Below are 25,452 nucleotides of genomic sequence, written 5' to 3' on the forward strand. Positions count from 1 at the left end.
AAGTGCTTTCCAACCACCAGAATAGAGTAGATGATTGTCTAGACTGGACCTGTTACCATACAATTTTTCAGCCGAGTCGTTCAGAGACAGTTTGCTGAGATAGGGAATGAGATAATAAGATTCAGTGATAGAAAAGCAGTCCACTTCTTGCTGGCAAGCTGTGAGGTTGACTACTTAATATTGAGCTGAAGAGTGAGTCTGAATTACAGTTTCCTCCAGGGTGATGCAGGCTTCAGAATTCACTGGGGGAAGGGTTGAGGGTGGAGACAAGAGAAACCTTTACAAGCGGTCCGTTTACATCTGTTTACACTCATGAGTGTGTGTGTGTTCATTTTCTTTTGGCGTGTGGGAAGAAACTGGTCAAAATCTCTAAAAGGGCTTTGCTACTTTACTTTTTTAAAGCATTGTTTTTTTATTGAAATATAGTTGCTGTACAATATTATATAAGTTACAGGTGTACAATACAGTGATCCACAATCTTTAAAGGTTATACTCCATTTATAGTTATCATAAAATATTGGCTCTATTCCCCATGCTGTACAGTACATCCTTATAGCTTATTTTATACTTAGTAGTTGGTACCTCTTAATTTCCACTCTTACGTTGCCCCTCCACACACACACTGGCAACCACTAGTTTGTTCTCTATGTCTGTGAGTCTGCTTCTTTTTTGTTATAGTCACTGTTTGTTGTATTCTTTACATTCTACATATAAGTGATATCATACCGTATTTGTCTTTCTCCATCTGACTTAAGGGCTTTGCTCTTTTAAATAGAAATGTCCACTTAAGAGATTTCATAGTTAGAAGGTTCTTAATTGACTCATTGTTCCCTAGCCATGGTGGCCCCTTTTCAGGGTAGCACACCATAGGTTAGAACAAGTAATAACAAAGGGAAATGAATTTGAGAAAAACTGCATACATTTTGAGAAACTGGATTGTTTTGTGTGTGTGCATCAATAACCCAACCAGGATGTTCCTGTGTGCTTAGCGCACTGAATACATTTAAGTCATTTTCATTTTACTCGGGAGCTGGGATAAAGCTGCAGTTAGACCTTTGGGAAATCATTACTGGCTCAAGCTAAATGATATTGCTGTCTCTATTACAGTCTTGGAGTCTTGGGGAGTAATATACACTGATTCATAAGGATTCCTTTGATCAACTGGAAAAACTTCTCTCTACTCGGAAGGAGGACAGAGAGGTCTCATAGGTCAGATTGTGTGGTTGACATTCTCAAGGTGATGCTATCAACTCCTCTCGGATTAGATCCATGACGCTTTCTAAATCCTTTTGCAAACAGCTGAATTCCAACACGACTACCTTTATTTGTGCAATTGAAGAACGAGAGTGATCCCAGTACACCGCTAGCAAAGAAGTGATTATCTTACCCTCTTGAAGGTGATAACCAGCTCGGACTCTTTTTTGTTTTGTTTTCCAATAGCTCAGGTTGATGGGATTAAAGAGATTTTTAAAGAAAGAATTTTAAATATGCACGAGGTATGATATGTGCAGCTATGTTATGTATTGGTTTTAATAGACTTCGACTCTTAAAATGCTTGATCATAACAAAATAGGTGGAAACGTGTACTGAGTTGGTGGCCTTCAAACTTTTGGACAAAAACCCAGAGTAAGTTTCATGTGTTTACAAACATGCATGTATATGTGTGTGTTAAATGACAGTGTAAAATATATAGAGATAGGTTGGTTGATCGATTAAGATAGGTAAATGACACAATGTTCACCATGTACCATGTCTGGTATTTTCTAGTCTATCCTATTTTATTTCACCTTTTTTTTTTTTTAAAGTGCTGATTGAGCCCAGTTCATTTCATGATCTGCTGGTGGGTCACACCCAGCAATTTTATCATCACTGGGCTAACCGATAAGGATAACGGGAGTGTTCTCCTCCTTTGAGTTCCCTTCTGGCAAAGTCAAGAAGGACTAACTAGGTGCCAACTCCTTTAGTCTTTTTTTTTTTTTGGCTGCCTTGGGTCTTAGTTGAGGCACGTAGGCTCTTTGTTGCCGTGCGTAGGCTTCTCTCTAGTTGTGGCACACGGGCTCAGCTGCCCCGCGGCACATGGGATCTTAGTTCCCCGACCAGGGATCGAACCAGCGTCCTCTGCATTGCAAGACTGACTCTTAACCACTGGTCCACCAGGGAAGTCCCAAATCCTTTGGTCTTGACTCAACAGGCTGGTTTGTGCCAAACAGTTTGCAGATCCAAACTCCCATCCTATTGAGATGATTGGATCACTCCTGAACCAGACCTTTGAAGCTGTGCCCCACTGTACTAAAAACAAACAAAACAGAAGAGAAACCAAACCTTTCCCAGAGTGGTCTGGTGCTATTGGTCTTTGTATCTCAGTAGGAACTGGAAAGTAATGATGTTTTGCATGTGAGTGAATCTCATTGAATAACAAATGTCTCTAGATTGCTTTTCAAAATTTTAAAATAATGGCAAAGTGAACTTAAGTGGGAGGAAAAGGATAGAAGAAAAATTTTGAATTCTGCATTTAGCCATTAATTGAATCTAGTCCTTAGTATCTGAAACCAGTCTTTGGTTTTGTACCTTCTTGCATATAAGTAGCTATGACAGTGTCCATCCTTGATTCTTATTCAGTGTGTTAGACAGGGGCTGAATGACCCCCCTCTCCGCAGTATGTTGCCTTTAGTTCCCATTTTTAAAAATAATTTCCTATGAATAGCAGATCACCCTTCCTGCCTTCCCCCCACTCCTCCGCCTCCCCCATGAATGGTAAAAGACTCAGATTGAAATAATGGAGTTTTTCGGTTGCTGGAAATGATGGATTACAGTAATCAGCTAAGCTTTTTAAAGCATGTGTATTGAAAGGGAGAAAAAGATATGTCTTGGATTCCACCCACTCCAGGAATCAGCAAAGAGAGAATTCTCTCAATTAAAACAATGAAATTTCATCCCACCCTTGGGGTATTACTTCTGCTCTGTTGATGATAATGAACATCAAGTTGATTGGCTTCCCACGCCCTGACAATCATTAGTTATGCCAAAGGTGCTGGGGACCTTCCTAATGAGTGCAGTGATCTGAAAGAAATGTAAGGTGACAGCATTTTCCTCACCTCACCCCCGAAGCCCCATCTCAGGACAGGTGACGGGCCTGACGTATCTTTTTACAGTACACTTCCTTCTCACTCTCTCTAATAGGAAAGAGATTTTGAAGATATTATTTGCTTGGAATGAGCTGATTCCGTGGAACATAGAAAAGTTTCTATTTGTCACCTACTGTATAGCACAGGGAGCTGTACTCAATATTTTGTAATAACCTATAAGGGAAAAAAAACTGAAAAAGAATAGATACAACACCTGAAACTAACACAACATTGTAAAGCAACTCTACTTCAATGAAAAATAAAATAAAATTAAAAATAGATCCATATGTATGTGAAGTATTGCGAAGGCTATTAAGGTAGAAGAACTTGACTGGTAGGGCTAAAAAGGCTTACATATTTGAAGATACCTGCAAATAATTCTCACTTATTACACATATTCAGTGTCCAAATGTCTGAAAAATATGGTGCCACAACATAGAAAGGCTAAAGGAATTGGAAGTTTAATAGGGCAATGTTCTCCATTCTGAAAGGGTCAAATTTTCTTCTGTCATTAGAGTTTCTACAAAAGAATCCCATTCAGACATGGAGGATTTTTTTTTTTTTTTTTTTTACTTCACATAGGCAATTATTTCCATCTTAACCTTGGATAGAGGAAGTTGGACTAATAGTTAAGTGTGATTGGAATTATGCCTATGACTTTTTTTACTGCCTTGTGAATTTTCTTATCGAAAGCTCAGAGAACTTCTTAATTCAAAACTTAAGAATCAGCTCGTGCTCCTTGCCCCTGGTAATCACCAGGGTACCACTATCATTGAAGGTATATTAAGGACCTACCTGTCTGTGTCCCAGCTAGAATTTAAAGTCCTAGTCTGCTTTCTCAAAATCTGCAACCTAGGCTGGATGAGATCTGCGGTTCTCAACTGGGGTTGATTTGTCCCCTGCAGGAGACGTTTAGCAGTGCCTGGTGATATTTTTAATTGCCACTGGTACCTATTATCTAGAAGCCAGGGATGCTACCAAGTATCCTGCAATGCACAGAACAGGCCCAGCAACGAAGTATTTTCTGGGCCAGATGTCAGTAGTGCTGAGGTTGAGAAACCCCACCTTAGCTGTACCTAAAGGGCATGTTGAAAACTAAAAGTCATAGACCAGATATACAAATTAAGTGGTATTGCTTCAACTGTGTATAAACACAGACTTCTGGAAATTTTTCAAGTTTCTAAGCTGGGGTTTTGTTGTTTAATAGCTCTATGATTAACACTTGCACTTGTTTCATAGTAGACAACTGGGCAACGGTGACACTCTTTCATTATAACAGTGGCCTGAAAAACAAGCATCAAACGTGAACAGAACCTTGCTCATGAATTCTTAAAATCTCAGGAAATGGAGGATATGCATTATGGGACGGGAGTCCTATTCCCTGTGAAGTACCTGAGCCTACTTTAAATGATAAAAAAAATTACATGGATCAGTTAGGATGAAGTTTTGATGGCTGTAAAAAAAGGCCAAAGGAACAGCGGCTTAAATAAGGTAGAAGTTTATTTCTCTCTGATATGTCAGCCGGAGTGTGAGCAATCTGGGGCTGTTATTGTGGCCCCAGGGTGGCCAGGTTCCTTCTGTCTTGTTCTGCCAACCTTGGTATATAGCTTCCATTTCACCACCTAGGATGGCGGCTCCATCTCCCACCATCACGCCCACATCCTCAACGGCAGGAAGGCAAGAAGAAAGTCAAGGGCATGGCCCTCCTTTTAAGGGCATGACCTAGAGGTTGTGCACATCACTTCTGCTCATCTCATTGTCTAGAACTTAGTCACATGGCTACATGTAGCTGTTAGGGAGACTGACAAAGTTTTTTTGTTGGGCAGACATGTGCCCAGCAAAACCTCAGGGGTTCCTTTATTAAAGGAAGAAGAAAAGCATGCATGTGGGAAGACAGCTAGCAGCCTCTGCTTCAGATATCTTGTCTTCGGTTAATTCAAGGTCAAGGAACCCAAAGACTGCTTAATGATTCCAGCTGGCCTTTGGTCAGGATAGAGGGCACAGACTGTGATGATGTCTACAATGGCTCGTTATTTCACTCTGTTACATCAATCCTCAATCTCACGTAGGGCAGTACTAGCTGAGGAGCTGAACTGCCACGGTTCAAATCTTAGCTCCGCCACTTGCCAGCTGAGTCGATTTTAGCAAGCTTCCTTCCACTCTTTGTGCCTGGATTTCCTCCTCTGTAAATTGTTGATGGTAGTAATACCTAACTCACAGGCTTGGGGTGAGGTTTAGCGAAGTCATACACATAAGGCACTCAGACCAGTGCCCAGAGTGACCTACTAAGATTTCTACACATTGTTATCATTGTGGTGGATCCCTGCTCCCGACTAGCTGATTTCCTATCTGCTGATTTGAACCTTAACTTTGTAAACACATACATGTCTGTCAATTTCATTTGGTTTTAAAATCCTAATACAGATTTGTTGCTTTGACCTAATTTTGAGTCGTAGCTCCCACCCCCAATAAAGTTATCAAAACGTGGGATTTGATTGGGGATGAAAATAAAGCTGACCAGGATTGATGTGGGCTTGAGCCAGCTCATGAACTAGTAGACTGCCGGCACTTTACATCGGAGTCACATCGGTGGACAAGCTAGAAATTCAGAGTAGACAACTAATGTTCTGCGGCTTTGTCAACTACCTGTGGATTTCTCCGCAGATGTCAGAGATTTCTGCTTTGATCCGATCAATTTCATTAAACTCGAGGTAATTCTTCTCAGTAAAGGAATTCACGAACTCACAGCAAAAACATTGCAACTCAGAAGATCTACAAATGGCAGTAATTATCATGCTTTCTACAGTATTTCATGTGTCAACATCGTACAGCAGATATCCGTCCCTGAATTCTGAGCAGATCACTAAAATTAAGGTTAGAACATTTTGAAAGCTGATGAATATACATACGTATCTGTGTGTGTATTAGAGAAAATCCTCTGCAGGTGATAATATAGTTTGGCCCCTACGACACACATGTTCTTTGTTAGGTCATTTCCTACTTTTTACTAGTATAAATTTTGGAAGTAGATTAGTATTTTACCTCTATATGAAGTAATAGAAATGCAAATCATGTATATTGTTTATGGAATGCAGGGTGTATTTTCTATAGGCTCTAACATACTCTGATGTGAATATAGAGTTAGTGGGGGCAGCCATACTCCAGTACACAAACATTTGTCTTGATTTTCTTCTCAAAGTCCCTTTGGTCCTTACAACATAAATGTAATGGATGATTCTACATCCATTTACTCTTAAATTCAGTGAGGAAGAATGATGGTGACTCATTATAGCAATTCTTATTATCGTATCAACAGAAAATGGTAAAGAAAACAATTTCACCCAATCGCATGGAAATGGAAGTTATTTATTTTTTAAGGTTTTTCAGTTTGTTTGTTTTTTGGCTGCGTTGGGTCTTTGTTGCTGCACAGGGGCTTTCTCTAGTTGCAGTGAGCGGGGGCTACTCTTCATTGCAGTGTGTGGGCTTCTCATTCTTGTTGCGGAGCACGGGCTCTAGGTGCTTGGGCTCAGTAGTTGTGGCTCGTGGGCTCTAGAGCACAGGCTCAGTAGTTGTGGTGCATGGGCTTAGTTGATCCGCAGCATGTGGGATCTTCCCAGACCAGGGCTCCAACCCGTGTCCCCTGCATTGGCAGGTAGATTCTTAACCACTGCGCCACCAGGGAAGTCTGAAATGGAAGTTATTTAGACTGACCTGTATCAAAATATTTACTAGGCAGGCTAAAACTTTAAGCACTCAAGAGGGCATGTGGGTTTAACAATGTGAATATACAACAGCTAATGATGCCCAACCCTAAAAAAAAAAAAAAAATACAACAACGATTTCCAGAATAAATCATTTCCATTTCTGCCATAGAAGTTTTGGTTTCTTAAAACTCAGCATATTACAGTATAACGCTTTTAAAAATTATTCAGGACTTAAGGAAGCAAGCCCTAGAGTGCGGGTTCCTCCAAACAGAAGGATTCCGCTCTTTTTCTCTTTCTTTTTAAAATAAATGAATACAGGAAACAGAAAGGCATAGAAGGAACATGGGAGAATGAGGGCTAATAGCCTTACTGGTGAACAAGCTCCAGAGAAAAAGGGGACAAAGAACTTCTCCTGTGATGCAGCATTTTGGGGCAGGGGTAGCCACTGTGAATCTCTTAAAGTTCAAGGACTTCACAAACCTCTCCTTGGCCAACTGGAACGAAGCATAGACTCATGTGAGTCACTAGGTGAACAGTTGTAACTTGATAAAAAGATAATCCTCTGGCTATTATTATATCAAAGCAGTAGACGGAGTGTCTGTAAAGGTCAAATGTGAAGCTTTCCACAATAATTTTACCTAAAGGCAAAGAGTTTACCTTTAAAAGCAAGATCTGTACTTTGGTCTGTAGGGTCTCTGTTATCCAGTACAGAGATCGTACCCAGCACACCGTGGCTTGAGCCAGATATAGTTGGTTTGTGGGATACTCTTCAAGACATTTGGGTTTTGTTTTGAGCTATTATATAAGGATTCCATTGATTAATAATTGTTGCAAATGTGGTCCCAGAATTGTGTGACTCAGGGCCACTGCCCCTAAGAGACCAAAATTCTTGATCAAACACTACACGGTTCCTGCCTTTTGACCTTGCCCTGACTTGGGAGGACACCCCCAGAATGCGTGGTTTGGTTCAGTATCTGTGAAAAGGGGACAGAACCTACCACAGAGGCTGTTGGGAGGAGCCAATGATATAATTTACTTCAGGTACTTTACAGAGCGCCTGATGCCTTGCTAGCTCTCAGTAGCAAATTTTATTATTGGTGCTGCCGCCATATTTCCTGCCCAGGTGTTAAGAGGGTAAACGGAGACATGATATTAAATGTTCACAGTTGGGGCTTCCCTGGTGGCGCAGTGGTTGGGAGTCCGCCTGCCGATGCAGGGGACATGGGTTCGTGCCCCGGTCCGGGAGGGTCCCACATGCCGCGGAGTGGCTGGGCCCGTGAGCCATGGCCGCTTGGCCTGCGCGTCCGGAGCCTGTGCTCCGCAACGGGAGAGGCCACAACAGTGAGAGGCCTGCGTACCGCAAAAAAAAAAAAAAAAAAAAAAAATGTTCACAGTTGGTTAGAAATTCGATTTGCCACTGATGAAATAAGGTATCCCCCCACCCTTCTCCCCACCACCACTTCACTACTCCCTGCTCCTGCCCTCTCCCTCTTCTCCCCCTCCTTCCCCCTTCTCCGCCACTCAACCAGTGTTACCAGTTCCATGGGCATCCCTCCAGAGATACTATACGCACAGACAAGTGAAAATGTATCTGTATATCTGCGTGTATCCATATTTATTTTTGGAACATTTATTCTTGAACAGCCCTCCACTTGAAAGGATAAAGAACCTCCTTTCAAGCTGATAATTGAAGTAGGGAAACGAAGTTAAGAGTCTCTTCCCTGCATGGTTGCAAATGGCAAGTTTTTCTACCCTGTGGAATCCAGTGGTTACATCCTTCTTGATTTAACAAGATAAAGAGGACATTGGATATAGAGGATCCTTTTGACAGGGTAGACACTGAGGCCCCAAAGGGTGGTTCACACTGGAGCTTAGTACCGCATTCAGCAGGCCATTTTATGTCCACATAGAGACATGATCATTTAAGCATGTGGGCCAAATATGTGGGTGCCCAGAATCAACAACCAATTCTCTTTTACATATTTTTATATGCTTTGTTAGCTGACTGGCTCCAAATTACACTGACGGGGAATTAGAAGCCTTAGTGGAGGAGTCAGTGGTGTAAGACACCCTACTCTAGCTAAGCAGATAGAGCAAAGAATTTCAGAAGAATGACAGTTGCTTCCACTTCCCTTCTTTCAATCGTTCCCATTGCCCCCCACACATGAACCTAGTCAAATCAGATTTAACTCTTCCACATTCCATCAATTAGGGCAAAAATGATTGGGTTAAAAGGGCATACTTCTGATTATCCTGGTGCCTAAGTAATAGGGTTATGTTATCTATAAGTAACACAGAGAGAGAAGCAGACGCAGTCACTCCCCATAAGCAGTGATTCTGACATCCTTTGACACGCACAGATGGTGAGTAGGCTTAGTCTAGGTATCAGAGTTTGCCATTTTGGTTAAACCTTTACTTTGAAGAGGAAAGAGGTGTGCCGTTCCATTTGAAAGCCTTTGGAAACTCGCTTTTTACCCATGGTTACCCGCCAGACCAGTATTTGGGATTTGACATTTTTCAGTGCTCTGTTCTCCTGGAGATATTACTGGTTTCCTTAACGGTAGAAATAGTTCTGTGAATTGGGTCTTGACAGGTAAAGAGCTTTCCCATTGGCCTTTATGGGTTTGGGGTATGTGTACGTTTTTTAAATGAGAAATGTAGATCTCTAGGAGTTTCACCTGACATTATGTCCTGTGAGATTAGACTGTGACCACATTTTCATCTCAGACAACACCGAAAGGACCTTGAGGCAAATCATATGCTCGTACACTGTTGAAATCAGAATATGGCGGCATTCCGATGGGAGGAGCATTTGTGAGTTCCCATATTAAGATTAAATGTAAGAATCTTTGTTCATGCAACGTTAAGGTTACAGATGCGCGTATGCCGAAACTGGGAAATAGAAAATGATATTATCATGGTGACGTCTGTTCTCCACTGTAGTATGTGTTCTATAGGGCAGTGTACAGGTTGAAGACTGATTAGTTATGCAAAGCCATTGGTAGGTAGTGTGATTAAGCACTTGAACTTCAGCCTGTGGGGAGGCAGGGAGAGGAGGTGAGGAGAGCACTGAGCTAAGACTGGTTCACTCCCAATCTGGATTTTACTGTATGACTCCAGGCAGGCAATTAGCTGGCCCACACCTCAGGTTCTCTATAAATTAGAAGCAGTAATAGAAGCCTTCTCCCAGTTCTCCCTGGTTCACAGAAGGTGAGGCCAAGATTCTTCTGAGGCGAAGTCTCCAAAGAAAGTTGAACCTCCATCATCATAGTTTGAGGTAGTAACTTTCTGTTATGGGGTAGGCAGTGGTGCAACATGGGACAGGCTAGGACTTCTCAGCCTTATCTATTTGCAAGTGGTTTACATTAATTTACATATATCATGCATCAATGCTTTTCTCTCCTTTGCCTATAATTAGTGAAATTTTAATCAAATCAACCAATATTTATTGATTGTCTATTATATTTAAGATCTATGTAAAACAAGAAGCTAGGAAGAGATGCTTCTTGACCAAGTCAGGGACTTCCCCGGAGGTTCAGTGATTAAGACTCCATGCTTCCAATACAAGGGGCACAAGTTCGAGCCCTGGTCGGGGAACTAAGATCCCACATGTCGTGTGGCACGACCAAATAAAAAAAAATAAAAAAAAATTAAAGAATAAAAAAAAGATGACCAAGTCAGAATATATGAGAAAGATACATACATACAACCTTCAGTAATACAGGACATATAGTTAAAATATATTGCATTTCCATTATGGACTAAGGTTGTGCCTCCACACTTCCAAATTTATTATTTGATCTTTCTCTATTTTGATTTGTAACCAAAATATTGCACTGATATTTTTGTATTTAATTTATTTGATTTCCTTTTCAGTTTGAAAATTGAAATGGAAGGAAAACATCTTTTTTTTTTAGATTTCTCCTCCTCTCGCTCAGCTACTTTGGAGTTGTATCCCTGAGTATTTACTGTTCCTTAACACATCCTTAGGCTACTGGATATTTGCATTTTTTGGTTTGTAAGCTGAAAATCCTCTATTTGCTCTAACCTTAAATGATTAAATAGAAGTGGTTTCGAGTTTTCATTTAGTTATATTGATAATAGTAATGCCTTAACTTTCATATTCAAGTTCAATTCTTCAGACTCCTTGTCCATAGGATATGTGTTTGGAGTAGGATTAAACTTACATTAAACCTTCCGTGCTGTAGCTACCTTCTGTTCTTTAACAGGGACATGTGTGTTTAAGGCAGCTGATAAGGTTGTACTTTCATCTGAAACCATAAAATGCAGCGACACTTGCCATCTAGGAAAGAGAAAAATTAAACACACAACTTTGGCCTCCTTAGGACCCAGTCCAAAATCCGCTATCAGCCTTTTTCTACTTTGACACAGAGATTAAAGATCCTTCACAAAAAAGGGGTGACGCATCCCATGGACACACCAAGTGTTACGTGCAGTATGAGGAAAGCCAGTGTACGTATTCTTCCAGGTTGGGGATACTGGGTTCAGATCTCAGCTCCACCTCTTACCAGCTGTGTGAGAACAGGCTGATTCCTTAAGCGTCTTGAGCATTGATTTTTCTCATCGGTACAATAAGGATAACAGTGAGACCAACCTTAATGTGTTGCTTTGAGGATTAAATGATATAATATAAGTAAAGGACTTAGCCACAGTGCCTAGAACAACATAAGTGCTAAGTAAATCTTAACTGGTTGTATGTATAATTCCTCTTTCAGCTACATCTAAATCCACAGGTTTCTCCCCCATTAAAGAAAGTACATGGATATTCAAATAATTGACAATAATATTATTGTGGAGATGGCCTGTTTTATTTATTTTAAAAATAAAATGTTTGGCAGCTGTGTTACTTATTATTGTTGTTAACAAATTATCAGTGTTGCCAATCATTCAGACACACTTTCATAGGAAAATATTAACAAGGTATGTCCCAAACCCATGTTGGTGTGCCCTACCTGGGGAAAAATAATTAAAGAAACCAACAAGCAGAAATCTTCACCATATAAAAACATACAGCTCAGCTTAATCAAATAGATAGTATTTCTGGGTCCAGGAGAAAAATATTTGTGATGAGTGTTGCCTTCAAATGTTAAATCTACCATCAACTATTGCAAATTTTATAATGTGCTAAGACCCAAGGTCAAGAGAAAGGCAAACTGGAAGAGTTATATTTTCTGTTAATACAGAATTCAATAGATTAGGAAACAGAGAGAGAAGACCGAAAATTTGAAACTGGATGTAGTCACTCAAGAATACTGCAGTGTCTGGGAGCTGATAAGGGCTTTAAGGAAATTTAGAAATCTTTAAAGGAATGGATGATATGATCAAGGCTTGTCCATAAGAAAAGAGAACTAGAATAATTGAGAATACCAACGGATTCCAATTCAGTGAAGGGAACTACAGAATCCCTAGGGGCTTACTTGAATAATATTTGGAAATGACTGTGACTTGAATTTTAAAAGAAACATATTAAATATTTTAAAAATACTCTATAGGTGTGGTGCATAGCACATCATATAATATTAGAAGTAAATGAACATCAACATTTTTAGTATTTTAGAAGTTAGTTTACAAGGTCTGAATTTTCACAGTCTAGAATATTTTATAAAGTTTAAATTTTTTAACAATGGTGATTTGCTTTTAGTTTATTCATCCCCTCCTTTATTCACTAAATAAATATGGAGCACCGAGTTCAGCAATTTACAAGGAGAAAAAGAGAGAATTCTCCCATTTGCCCAAGGAGTGTTTTCCCTCAAGGTGTTTTCATATGTGCCCATACTTTATGATAATTTGTAGAAGAAAATTTTTTTGATTTAAAGATTCACCATTACCTAATACAGTCATGGGGTAGCTCCACACTTGAATGCCTGTTCTTTTACTTCGCTGGGACAAGTTGAAAGAACAGTCATTAGAGGGGCTTATTCTAAGACCAATGAAAGCTGACCTGAAAGGATTTAATTAAAATTTACATAACTGGTGCTCAGATTTTTGATATCCAGCAACCCATCAGCGTAAAAACCTAGGAGGAGACCCGAGAGGAATCAGGCAAGAGAAGGGAGTTGGCGGGCTCCAAATTCCACCATTCTCTCTCCATCTAGGTCCTGGGGTAGGCATTTGGGTCGCCCCAGTAAAGCCTCCTTTAAATTTATGCAATCACGGATGCTTCTTCTTCATGGCTGGTGAATATAGGAAAATTTAAATTGGAACAAATCGAGATTGTAGCAGATAAATTTGTCTTTGGTGAGATAAATCCGAACTCTTGGATTTTCTTCTTTGATCTTGTACAGTAGTATCATGTAACGAATGGTTAAGGGTTTGGGCTTTGGAGTCAGACTTGGGTTTGGGATAGACTGTCACTTACCAGTTGCGTGACCTTGAATTCATTGTTCAGCCTCCCTGAGCCTGATACATCTTTTTTTGTAAAATGGAAAAGGTAATAGTATCTAACCATAGTGCCATTATACGTTTCAATATAATATGTGTACATGCATAATAGAGTACCTGGCACAATGGTAAATCCTCTGTACCTGTAGCCTATGGTTTTAATTATGCATTATCTCCTTAATATACTTTTTAAAATTAAATTTTATTGGAGTATGGTTGCTTTACAATGTTGTGTTAGCCTCCACTGCACAACAAAATGAATCAGCCATACACATACAGATATCCCCTCCCTTCTGAACGTCCCTCCCATTTAGATCACTACAGTGCATTAGGTAGAGTTCCCTGTGCTGTACAGTATGTTCCCATCACTTGACTATTTTATATATAGTATCAATAATGTATATGTGTCAATCCCAGTCTCCCAATTCCTCCTTCCCCAGCCCTTTCCCCCTTGGTATCCATACATTTGTTCTCTATGTCTTTGTCTCTATTTCTGCTTTGCAAATAAAATCATCTATACCATTTTTCTAGATTCCACATATATGCGTTATTATACGATACTTGCTTTTCTCTTTCTGACTTAGTTCAGTCTGTATGACACTCCCTAGGTCCATCCATGTCTCTACAAATGACCCAATTTCATTCCTTTTTTATGGCTGAGTAATATTCCATTGTATATATGTACCACATCTTCTTTATCCATTCCTCTGTTGATGGACATTTAGGTTGCTTCCATGTCCTGGCTGTTGTAAATAGTGCTACAATGAACATTGGGGTGCATGTGTTTTTTTGAATTATGGTTTTCTCAGGGTATGTGACCAGTAGTGGGATTGCTGGGTCATATGGTAGTTCTGTTTTTAGTTTTTTAAGGAACCTCCATACTGTTTTCCATAGTGGCTGTATCAATTTACATTCCCACCAACAGTGCAAGAGGGTTCCCTTTTCTCCACACCCTCTCCAGCATTTATTGTTTGTAGAATTTTTGATGATGGCCATTCTGACCAGTGTGAGGTGGTACCTCATTGTAGTTTTGATTTGCATTTCTCTAATGATTAGTGATGTTGAGCATTCTTTCATGTGTTTGTTGGCCATCTGTATGTCTTCTTTGGAGAAATGTCTATTTAGGTCTTCTGCCCATTTTTTGATTGGTTTGTTTGTTTTTCTGATATTGAGCTGTATGAGCTGCTTGTATATTTTGGAGATTAATCCTTTGTCAGTTGCTTCGTTTGCAAATATTTTCTCCCATTCTGAGGGCTGTCTAAATGGAATCCAAATTGGCAAAGAAGAAGTAAAACTGTCACTGTTTTCAGATGACATGATGCTATACATAGAAAATCCTAAAGATGCCACCAGAAAACTACTAGAGCTAATTGATGAATTTGGTAAAGTTGCAGGATACAGTATTAATACACAGAAATCTCTTGCATTCCTATACACTAACAGTGAAAGATCAGAAAGAGAAATTAAGGAAACAATCCCATTTACCATTGCAACAAAAAGTATAAAATACCTAGGAATAAACCTACCTAAGGAGGCAAAAGACCTGTATGCAGAAGACTATAAGATACTGATGAAAGAAATCAAAGATGACACAAACAGGTGGAGAGATATACTATGTACTTGGATTGGAAGAATCAATATTGTGAAAATGACTGTACTACCCAAAGCAATCTACAGATTCAGTGCAATCTGTATCAAATTACCAGTGGCATTTTTCACAGAACTAGAACAAAAAATGTTACAGTTTGTATGGAAACACAAAAGACCTCAAATAGCAAAAGCGATCTTGAGGGAAAAAAAAAAAAAAAAAGGAGCTGGAGGAATCAGGCCTCCCTGACTTCAGACTATACTACAAAGCTACAGTAATCCAGAAAGTATGGTACTGGCACAAAAACATAAATATAGATCAGTGGAACAGGATAGAAAGCCCAGAGATAAACCCACACACCTACGGTCACCTAATGTATGACAAAGGAGGCCAGAATATACAATGGAGCAAAGACAGCCTCTTCAATAAGTGATGCTGGGAAAAACTGGACAGCTACACGTAAAAGAATGAAATTAGAACACCCCCTAACACCATGCACAAAAATAAATTCAAAATGGATTAAAGATCTAAATGTAAGACCAGACACTATAAAACTCTTAGAGGAAAACATAGGCTGAGCACTTTTTGACATAAATCACAGCAACATCTTTTTTGACCCTCCTCCTAGAATAATGAAAATTAAAAATAAACAAATGGGACCTAATTAAACTTAAATCATTAATATACTTTTAAGAAACTCTGATATTGTTTTGCATAATGGAGATATGCTGCCCAAATGGGGTGAATCTCATTGGCCAGAACTATGTTTCAGGGCAAGGCCCTAACAGCAGTGGAAGTTGTGAAGGGAAGTGCATGATTTTTAACAAGGCACAGTGCTACCCTAAAGAAAAAAGTTGTCACTCTGTTGGATATTGAGTAAGTAATCAGCAGTGTCTGCCACAAAGACATAAGAATGACACAGCTCCCAGGCCTAATGGTTTTCTAACAAAGATTTATAAATGTTCTCAACATTGGGACATTCTGAGGGCATTTGCTAAGACTTTACATCTTACCATCATCATTAAGAAGAGAAGTGGTTACCGGTGTATGTAAGTGGCAAGATAATAACCAAAGCCCTGTAGATGTCACTCCTGAATCAATATTGTCAGTTTGCTTCCCTGTTGCAATGTAAAATTTGGTTGCCATTTAGTTCACCAATCATGATCTTGGTGATGTGACTGTCTCATTTATTCAGTAAGCATTTATTGAAGGTCCACTGATCTTGGAAACACAAGTAGAGGGAAAATATAGAAGCAACATCCAAATTCCCAATGGATTTCTTGTTAAGCTGAAGTTATACAGAGATGACAGACATCTATTGGCTAAACTCTGCCAGTGACTCTCTCTTTGGATGCTTACAGAAGTTCCCTAAGATGCTCATGTGATCAGCCTCACTGGAATTAGGGGTACCAAGTCCTAGCCATTTTCCATTACCAGAGGAATCCAGGTTCTGTTTTCTTCTATTGATTTTAAATGAAAAAAAGCAGGTGTAGAAAACATTTATGGTTCTTTACCGAATTAAAAGTCCATTAGTAAGGATTCTTTGAGGCTAACTCTTGCCCAGAATTATGCAAAAAATGCCATAAGACTTTTTCTAAGTTGATCCCAGGATGTTTACTAATAACCAATTCCACAAACCCATGTTGGTTGTAGACGTTGGCATAAGTCTTATGGTTGAGAGGAGCTTGAGTGAGCCTGTGGGACAGTTACTTCCATTCTCTGGACCTTGGTTTCCTTATATGTATTGAATAAGAAGAGACCATTGAACAAGATAATTGTTAAGGTTCCTCCCTGAAGTGAGATTTGGGGCAGGATGGAGATGTAGTTACTCTGGAGACCTTGACTCTGTTACTCAACCCTGTGTAAGTTTTAAGTTGTGGGGTGCATTGCGGTGAGAGAGGTCCTCGAATTTTATGCCTTGGTTTCATCTTCATGGAAGGGAAGCACTTAGGGTTAAAGAAAGACGAGTCCTCTCCTGGATCCAATGTTCTGTCAAGTAGAGTTTAATAGAGTTCCCTCCCAAATTCTACCAGATGGATTTATTTCATGAAAACTTTTGGAGAAATACTTCTTGGACATATGCATGGACTTTAATGCTTAAGTATGTTAAGCATTAAAGTTTGAAATGAGGCCAAAAAAGATCAAGGCTGTGAACTCTTTTATGCCTAAAAATCTCTACCCACTATTTTTAATTGAGCACAGATTGACTCTTACTAAAATCTGCGATCTTAGCTGTTCCTTGATCTGACATCTTAACCAGCAGAAAATCCTATATTTTGGCAGAGTGTTTGGAATGGTCTTTAAAGGGGAATTTGGTTGCACTAAGACCTGCAGAGAGGTGGTCATAGGGAACCTAAGAGTTGTGTTAGAACCTGCCATATTCCCCTAAGTTGAAGTGACCCTTAAAAAGAAAAGGAATTTGTAAAGGATCTAGAACCGCAAACACTAGAGCAAAGATATTAACCCCCAAAGAGTCCTAAACCACAGCTGACTCCTTAACTCACAAGCAGCCCTCAGAGGGTGGCAGCTTGTCTTAAGCCCCTAAAACCAAAGGATAGAGCCAGCAGGGAAAGGACTAACCAGAGAAATCACACGCCCTGCCTGGAAATGATTGGATAGGTTTTAACCCTATAGAAGAATACTGACTCTAAATGCCGAGGGTTTCAGAAGTTCATTTGCGATACGCCTCGAAACTCTCCAGGCTTGATGATGAAAGAAGGAAAGATTCAAAATACCATCTGTCATAATGGAAAACCCATGTGGCCCCAGAGCCTCTTCCTCCTTGAGCAGCTGATGCAGATTAGTCAATCTGGACAGTTATTTATGTGTTGAGGTCACATTTTGGCCAATCTTTTGCTTATGGCTTTAACCAAATAAAGCCTTCTCTCTCCACGTTTCTCTTGCCAAAGTCAGGTTGAGCGATGATTCTTTGAGAGGATTATTTTGGCAGGAGATACAGGGATCTTCTCACACAGCAAAACACAGCGACAAAGCCAGATGATATACCAGTCAGGGAGCTAAAAGATGTTAAAACCGGAAGAAGCAAATTCAAGTCCTTTCCTTTGCCCCTCGTTTTGTTTGTTTGTTTGTTTAACAAAAATGTTCCCCAAATGTCAATGAAAGGCCCAAGGGAACTTTCTGTAGTAATAACTAGTTTACCTCGGAGGGGCTTGGCTTTTAGGATTTTCCCGTTTGATCTTCCTCTTGTTCCTTCCTTATTCTACTTCATGACATATTACAGTTTCTAATTTCTCTGTGGCTGGAAATACTCTAGGCTGACACCTTCAAGAAGAGAGACGGAAAGAAATTCTAGTGTCTGTGAATTTTTGCTAAATCTACACATGTCCACTTGTCACCAAGAAATTAAACTCAGGGCCAAAACACAAGAGGAGAAAGAAAAGTCCCTTCCTTGTTTGTGGTCACCTTTGGCAGTGATCCCATATGGCTTGGAGGAGCGTCAGTGAGACCCATGGTCTGCTCCCTCCTCTCCCAGCGTCACTAGCCAGGTTACCTGGGCCATCAGTTCAGTCCTCTGGGTCTCGGTTTCCTTATATGTAGGAAGAGAACATTGAACAAGACGATCCTTCGGGTTCCTCCCTGAACTAAGGTTTGGGGCAGGAGGGAGCCTTCGTGACTCTGGAAACCTTGATTCTATTATTCAATTCTGTACAGGTTGTGGGGTGCACTGAGGTGGAAGAGGTCCTGGAATTTTATACCTCAGTTTCATCCTTATGGAAATGAAGGAGTTGGATTCAAAAAAAAAGCTGAGTCCTCTACTGGATCCAATGTTCTGTCACGTAGAGTTTGATGGAGCTCCCTCCGCAAATGTACCAGATGGGTTTCTTTCATGGAAGTTTTTGGAGAAATACTTGATGGATGGGTTTCATCTTCCCAGGATCTGTGCATGAAATGAGACCTTTCCCCTTGGATGACTAGGTCACAAGAGGAGGAGTTTGGCATCCTGTCTCTTGGCTATTGGGCCTCACCATTATGAATGAGGGGCCTCAGTTCACCAAAAAGGGGAGGAGCTAAGAGCCTTGCATTGGGACCACTAAGATGAGGTGACTTTCCAAATGCGCTGGTCCCATATTCCCGACTGTACTGTAGGGGATAAAAGTGCTTGCACCTGGGGCTTCCCTGGTGGCGCAGTGGTTGAGGGTCTGCCTGCCGATGCAGGGGACACGGGTTCGTGCCCCGGTCCGGGAAGATCCCACGTGCCGTGGAGCGGCTGGGCCCGTGAGCCATGGCCGCTGAGCCTGCGCGTCTGGAGCCTGTGCTCTGCAACGGGAGAGGCCACAACAGTGAGAGGCCCGCGTACTGCAAAAAAAAAAAAAAAAGTGCTTGCTCCTGCACACCTATTTACTTCGTTTAAAACAAAAATGTATTTAAAGAAGAGGCAAAGACCCAAATGGCATTCAAAGCAAAGACCGTGAGTGGAAAAGTAGAGAGAAAAACATCTAATGAAATAGTACCAAGTAGCGAGGAATTTATGGGAAAAATTTATGGCTATCTCAGGAATCAGAGTATAGGAGGATAAAGGGAAATCAAATGCTTTGTAGGAGACAGAATCCTCTGAGACACTGTATAAAAAATATATAATCATTAAATAAGTATTTTGCTATAAAAGAAATGAAGAAAATCATTTGCATCTTTTTAAGATAATGAAACAAATATTAAAGGATATGGGAATAAAGATGAAGAAGAGCAAATTTTTTTTCTTTTTTTTTTTTTTGCGGTACGCGGGCCTCTCACTGTTGTGGCCTTTCGCGTTGCAGAGCACAGGCTCCAGACGCGCAGGCTCAGCGGCCATGGCTCACGGACCCAGCCGATCCGCGGCCTGCGGGATCTTCCCGGACCGGGGCACGAACCCGCGTCCCCTGCATCGGCAGGCGGACTCCCAACCACTGCGCCACCAGGGAAGCCCAAGAAGAGCAAATTAAAAAAAATAATACCTATATTCCAAAATTTTTTGTGACTTTGGACTGATTGAAAAGGAGTTAGTGTTATGTGAATTTTTCTGTGATGTGTTATGCTTCAATCAGAAGTTTTTAAAAAGTATATTCCTTAATAATTTAAAAGAAACTTCTTAAGTTTTTTGAGCGGAACAAAAGAAGACAATTAAGATGGAAATGGGCTCAGATGTCTGTAAACTTATTGCTGTTGACACTGAACATGGAGAGTTCTTCACAGGATGCAGGTGTTTTGGAATAAAGCTTGTCAAAGGCCAGACCTAACTTCCAAAGTTCCAAGACCAAGAGTAACCATAGGAGGGTTTCAATTAAGAATGTCATAAGTTAGAGAAAACCCAATTAACAGTGGCTGAAAGAAACAGGGGTTTATTTTCCTCGCATAAGAAGTAAGTCCAGAGCGGTAGTTTCTGCCATTTTTTCAGCTACTGGAAGATGCCATCAAGGACCCAGACTTTTCCCATCTTTCCCTTCCTCCATCCTTGGCAGGTTGCTTTTCATCCTCAGGTCTCATATGCACAAAATGGCTTCCATAATCCCAGGCATTTCCTCTGTGATCAAGGCAAGAAAAAGAGAGAAGAGGGCCAACACCAAGCCTACATTTCTCTTTGTCAGGAAAGCAAAAGCCTTCTCATTGGCCAGAAGTTTAGCACATGACCACCCCAGCTGCCTGTACAGTGGGAATAGACAGGGGAGAAGGAAAGTTGAGAATAACTATTGGGTTAATGAAAACACAGCATCTGCCACAGAATTTGTCTTGAAGAGAATAATCCGTGGCTTGTTATTGGGAGGAAGTAAGGACAGAAGACCTCTGAGGATACGGCTCAGGACTGCAAACATTTCCACTAATAAAATCATAAAATCACCATTCTTGGGTTGAGTTAAGACACCATTCAGAAGGCAAGCAGCCTTATTTTTCACCCTGAATTGGCCATTAGCCTTAACCAATGGTATTTCCAGGCCTCAGTCTTTCCCACTATAAAATAAGAATCATGTTTATTCCCTGCCTCACTTGGGTCCTTTCATTCAGTCATTCATTTCTTCAGCAACTATCTACTACCCACCTGCTATGTATCAGGCACTGTGCCCATACCGAGGATGCACAAATAAATCCTGCAGAACCCCCTCCTTCAATGAGTCACCTTCGAACAGGCAGAGGAGGCCAGCGAACATCGTTACTGAGCACCACCGCATGTTGGACTTGCTGGGTACTCCGTATTAAAAAGATGCATATAGGGCTTCCCTGGTGGCGCAGTGGTTGAGAGTCCGCCTGCCGATGCAGGGGACACGGGTTCGTGCCCCGGTCCGGGAAGATCCCACATGCCGTGGAGCAGCTGGGCCCGTGAGCCATGGCCGCTGAGCCTGCACGTCCGGAGCCTGTGCTCCGCAACGGGAGAGGCCAAAACAGTGAGAGGCCCACGTACTGGAAAAAAAAAAAAAAAAAAAAAAAATGCATATAATATAGAAGATACGTAAATAAATAATATAACAGGTAAAGTGGTGCAATAGAGTATTCATAAAAGTGCTCTGGGACAGAGAATGGGAAACGACTCCTTACCTGGGGAACTGGGGAAGGCTTTACCGAGGAGATGCAGTCTGAGATAGTGCTTGAAAATGAGCTGGAGTTTGTGTGCAGAAAGAGGTGCCAAGGTGGGGAGTGGCTGCTGGCGGGGGGGGCATAGTTGGTTCAAAAGCACTGACGTCTCCAAAGGCACTAGCTTGTTCCCGAAAAGGCGAGTCGCTCGCTCCGCGGAGCCCTTGGATGGTGGGAGGTGAAGTGGGGAGCTGAAGCGGGGAGATGGTTGGAGCCAGAGTATGAAGGACCTCAGGCTCCATGCACAGGAGTTTGGCCTGGGGAAGCCATTAGAACACAGGACGAGACATAACCTGACCTGGGCCTCAGAAAGATCATTCTGGAACCCGTGAGGAGGGGCTGTTGGAATTGAGAGAGGGGCTGTTGGAATGGTACCCATGAGGCTCTTTAGGAGGCTTTCGCAAGTCCTGGTGAGTGATGATGACTCAGTTAAGGCAGTGGGATTCCAGAAAGATCTTTGAGGTCTTTGTGGTTTTTTGTTGTTGTTTTATTTTTTTTTTTTTTTGGTTTCCGAAGTTTATCAAAAATCAAAGAACAGGAAACCTTTACATTAAAATATGGCAATTTTAGCTTTCACAGTGTCCACACACACACAAATCAACTCGTGATATCTTTTTGTTAAACCTGTAGCATGTGACCGCAGAGGGAACCAGGCCAGTTCATTCGGTTCCTCCGAGACGGAGATGGAGAACAGTACCTGTGACTATGAATTGAGCTTTAAGATGCACACCCTGGGGACACTCGCCACTGTCCGTGCAGTGATTTGCTTAATGTAGGCTTAGTCTGTATTGCTAACGCCTAGAGATTAGTACAGGCCTACGCATCTGTTTTTATAAACATTTATCAATAGGTTCACAATTTAAATAGTTTTCAGTATTTTTGGCAACTTTCGATCCTCAAGAGCTGCAGACAGAGTGCGCTGCTGTCTTCCAGAACGCTTCCTGGAGAGCCGGTATCCCGGCTGGCAGCCCTCCACGGTGATGGGGCCAGTCCAGCTTCCACAAGGCAGGCTGTGGTCGTTCTAAAGCCTGGCCTTGCTGGGTGTCCATCACATTCAGATATCACTCTGGAACCAGATGGACAGCTTTTGGTGGTACATACACAGAGACAGGAAGAATCAAAAAATTCTGTGTTTTTCTCCCATGGCATGTGGCTGACACCATCTCCAGGAAATGTGGGAGAACGTAGCATCTGCTGAGCTCCATTTCAGCTCCAGGAAAAGAAGAGCAGGCCTTTTACTTTAGTACTTGTTTAGGCAGTAATAATTCCCCTCTCGCCCCTGCACCTCCACCTCCAGCCTCACCCCACTGTGGTTTCAAGGTCGTGTTCTGGGATGAGGCACCTATGGCCGGGTTGCCTTGCTCCTGCGTGTGAAATGACAACGGGCGGCCGTAGCAAATGCAGACAGCAAGCGGGGTGAGCCTTGGGGTCCAGGCCCCAGGGGTGTGGCTGACCAAGCCTGGCCACCCCCGTGGTGCCTCTCCTGCCTCCGCGGCTGCAGGTGGGCCTTCTGCTTGCCCACAGCACAGCCTTCATGGTTCGAACCATTTTCTAGGCCACTGGAGGGAATTGGACTTTTCACGATGCTTCAATGTCTCAAGCGTGTGACTAATATTATTAAGAGATGTCTTTCTTTTTAATTGCATCTACTTGTTCAGTCTGTGACCCAATTAGTTCATTCTTGTTGTGAATGTATTGGAAGACCCTGTACCCTCTTGATCTCTCCTTATAATTATTACTATCATCCTCCTTTGAAGCACTGTTTTGATTACACACTTCAAAGGAGCTGCTAAAATACCCTCTTGCGCCATGGTGGAAATGCCCATGGCTTGGACTCAAGGGCAGTCGTCTGAGAGTGGTTCCTGTCCGCACATCTCAGAGCCCTGTACCTCCCTTTTCACCTTCCTTCCCCCAGAATTCCGCCCCTTCCCCTGAAGACGTTTGTAGTCACACATTCCTACTCTAATAAGACTAGCTCTTCTCTCTGAGGCCCAAAAAGCTACGTTTAACAAACACAGGTAAATCGATAAATGTGTCTTATCAGTGTTAGGATTGCTGGCAGGTGCCTCACAGCAAACATTGTTGCAATTTCATCATCAATCCCCCACCCCGTGCCAAACACACATTCGTATTTACTTCTTTCCTGAGATCACACTATCTGGCAAGCCTGAATTCAAATGAAAATTGATCCAGTTGACTCACCCAGATCCAGGTGGAAGCCTGTATTTGTATATGGGAAGCAGTTTTAACCAAATTGTGTGAAATCAAATTCTTTGTTCTGATGCTGTCTCTGCCCAGTGGTCTGAATGTTTTCATCTGCTTGGTTTTTATGAAAAGTTCTTTCCACGTGGTATCCGGTTCTATAAAGCACTACCGTGCTGTAGGAACATTCACAAGAATTTACTGAGGCAAAGGACAAGATATTGACTCCGTAAGTTATTTGTCTTTCTCTTCAGAGTTGAGGCCAAAAGCCCTATTAGTGGCCCAGACAAGTGTCCTCGTGGAAGTGTCCCCTTCCCTCTTTTTGGTAGTCTGTCATCTCTCTCCTTATCTTACTGTAGAAGGAATGTTTGTAGAATCCATTACAGTTCGGGGAGAAGAAATAAGCGTGAGAAAATTAAAGGTAACTCAATGAATGATGACAAGAAAATAAAAACTTTTTAAGATGACAGGAGAAGGTATTAACGCCCACTTAGAGCATTCATGGCTATGAATTAGGTACAGAAGACCTTGTGGTTCTCGTCATTTTCCCTAATATGATGAGACTTTGGGGGAAATTCTGGTTGTGTACTCTTGCATTAGGGAGTTTTATGTGGAGTAGTGTCTGAGTCCGTTCAGGCTGCTGTAACAAAATACCATAGACTGGGTAGCTTATAAACAACACAAATGTATTGCCCACAGTTCTAGAGGCTGGAAGCCCTAGATCAGAGTGCCAGCATGGTCGGGTGAGGGCCCTCTTCCACGACACAAACTGCCTACACCTTGCTGTGTCCTCACATGGCAAAGGGGCTAGGGAGCCCCATGAGGCCTCTTTTTTAAGGGCACTAATTCCACTCATGAGGATCCACCCTCATGACCTAATCACCTCGCAGAGACTCGACCTCTAAAAACCACAGCCTTGAGCACTAGGGTCTCGATATATGAATTCAGAGGGATACACACATTCAGACCATAGCCAGCAGTACGCAGTTGTCATCCCTGAGTCTGTGTAACATTAAGTTCCTCATTAAGGATTCTGCACAACCCAGAAAATAGGGCAATGCCTGTTTTCATAAAGGGCAGTGAAAGTGTATTTCCTTTCAAGGATGGAACCATCTATTTTTACATCAGAATCTAAGCTTCGGCCCCCTTGATTTACTGTCTGGTGGCGAGAGTCTGCATTTCTGGAATGTTAACCTGCAACTCAACCATTCACTCATTCAGCACCTATTTATGGAGTGCCAACTGTATACCGAGCACAGTGCTAAACCAAGCTGTCAACCTGCTGGAGGTCCACTAACCTTTAGTGAGGAAGGAGAGAAACCACGGGAGACTTGACTAAAATTGGAATCCATGTGCCACCACAGCTTTCAAGAATGGCCTTCTTAGAGACAAGAGCTGAGCGTGAAGACCAGAGGTTACTTGGACTTATCAATACTTGCAGTTTACCGGTCACATTCTTCAGAAGGAAGTCTTTGCTTAAGTCCTGAATGTTGACTAAACTGAAATGTGTTCACGTTGCCTTGTTTATTCCTCATGCTGCTTTGTTCTTTTGGCCCAGAAACAGAAAAGATAGTCCTCGAGGCAGGAAATGGGTTGCCCTCTTGGAAATTCAACGACCAGCTTTTTCCCTGTGACGTGTGTGGGAAAGTATTTGGCCGACAGCAGACATTGTCCCGACATCTGTCTCTGCACACAGGTGAGTCAGGGTCTCCCTGCCGGGCCTTCCTTCCCTGGACCACCAGCTTCTCCATGAGCAGGAAGCTGTGTCTCTAAGAGAATTAAATCAGGAAGTGGTAGAAATGTTTTTATCCGGACCTTTTCAAGCCATTTTACCTGGCATGTTCAAATAAGGCTCTGGAAAGGGTTTTTT

The 25,452-nt window shown here is 41.7% G+C and overlaps 1 protein-coding gene across 5 annotated transcripts in view; it reads left to right on the forward strand.

The window, feature by feature from the left end:
• The window catches only part of ZNF827 (zinc finger protein 827), a 180,888-nt gene that overhangs the window by 133,220 nt on the left and 22,216 nt on the right, over window positions 1–25,452 (forward strand). For all 5 annotated transcript variants that reach the window (XM_033857322.2, XM_073805520.1, XM_033857323.2 and 2 more), the window contains exon 9: window positions 25,141–25,278. In XM_033857322.2, coding sequence (XP_033713213.1) covers window positions 25,141–25,278 — 138 coding nt within the window. The remainder of the gene's footprint in view (window positions 1–25,140; window positions 25,279–25,452) is intronic.

This window comes from Tursiops truncatus, chromosome 5 (genome assembly GCF_011762595.2).
Source record: "Tursiops truncatus isolate mTurTru1 chromosome 5, mTurTru1.mat.Y, whole genome shotgun sequence".
NCBI lineage: Eukaryota > Metazoa > Chordata > Mammalia > Artiodactyla > Delphinidae > Tursiops > Tursiops truncatus.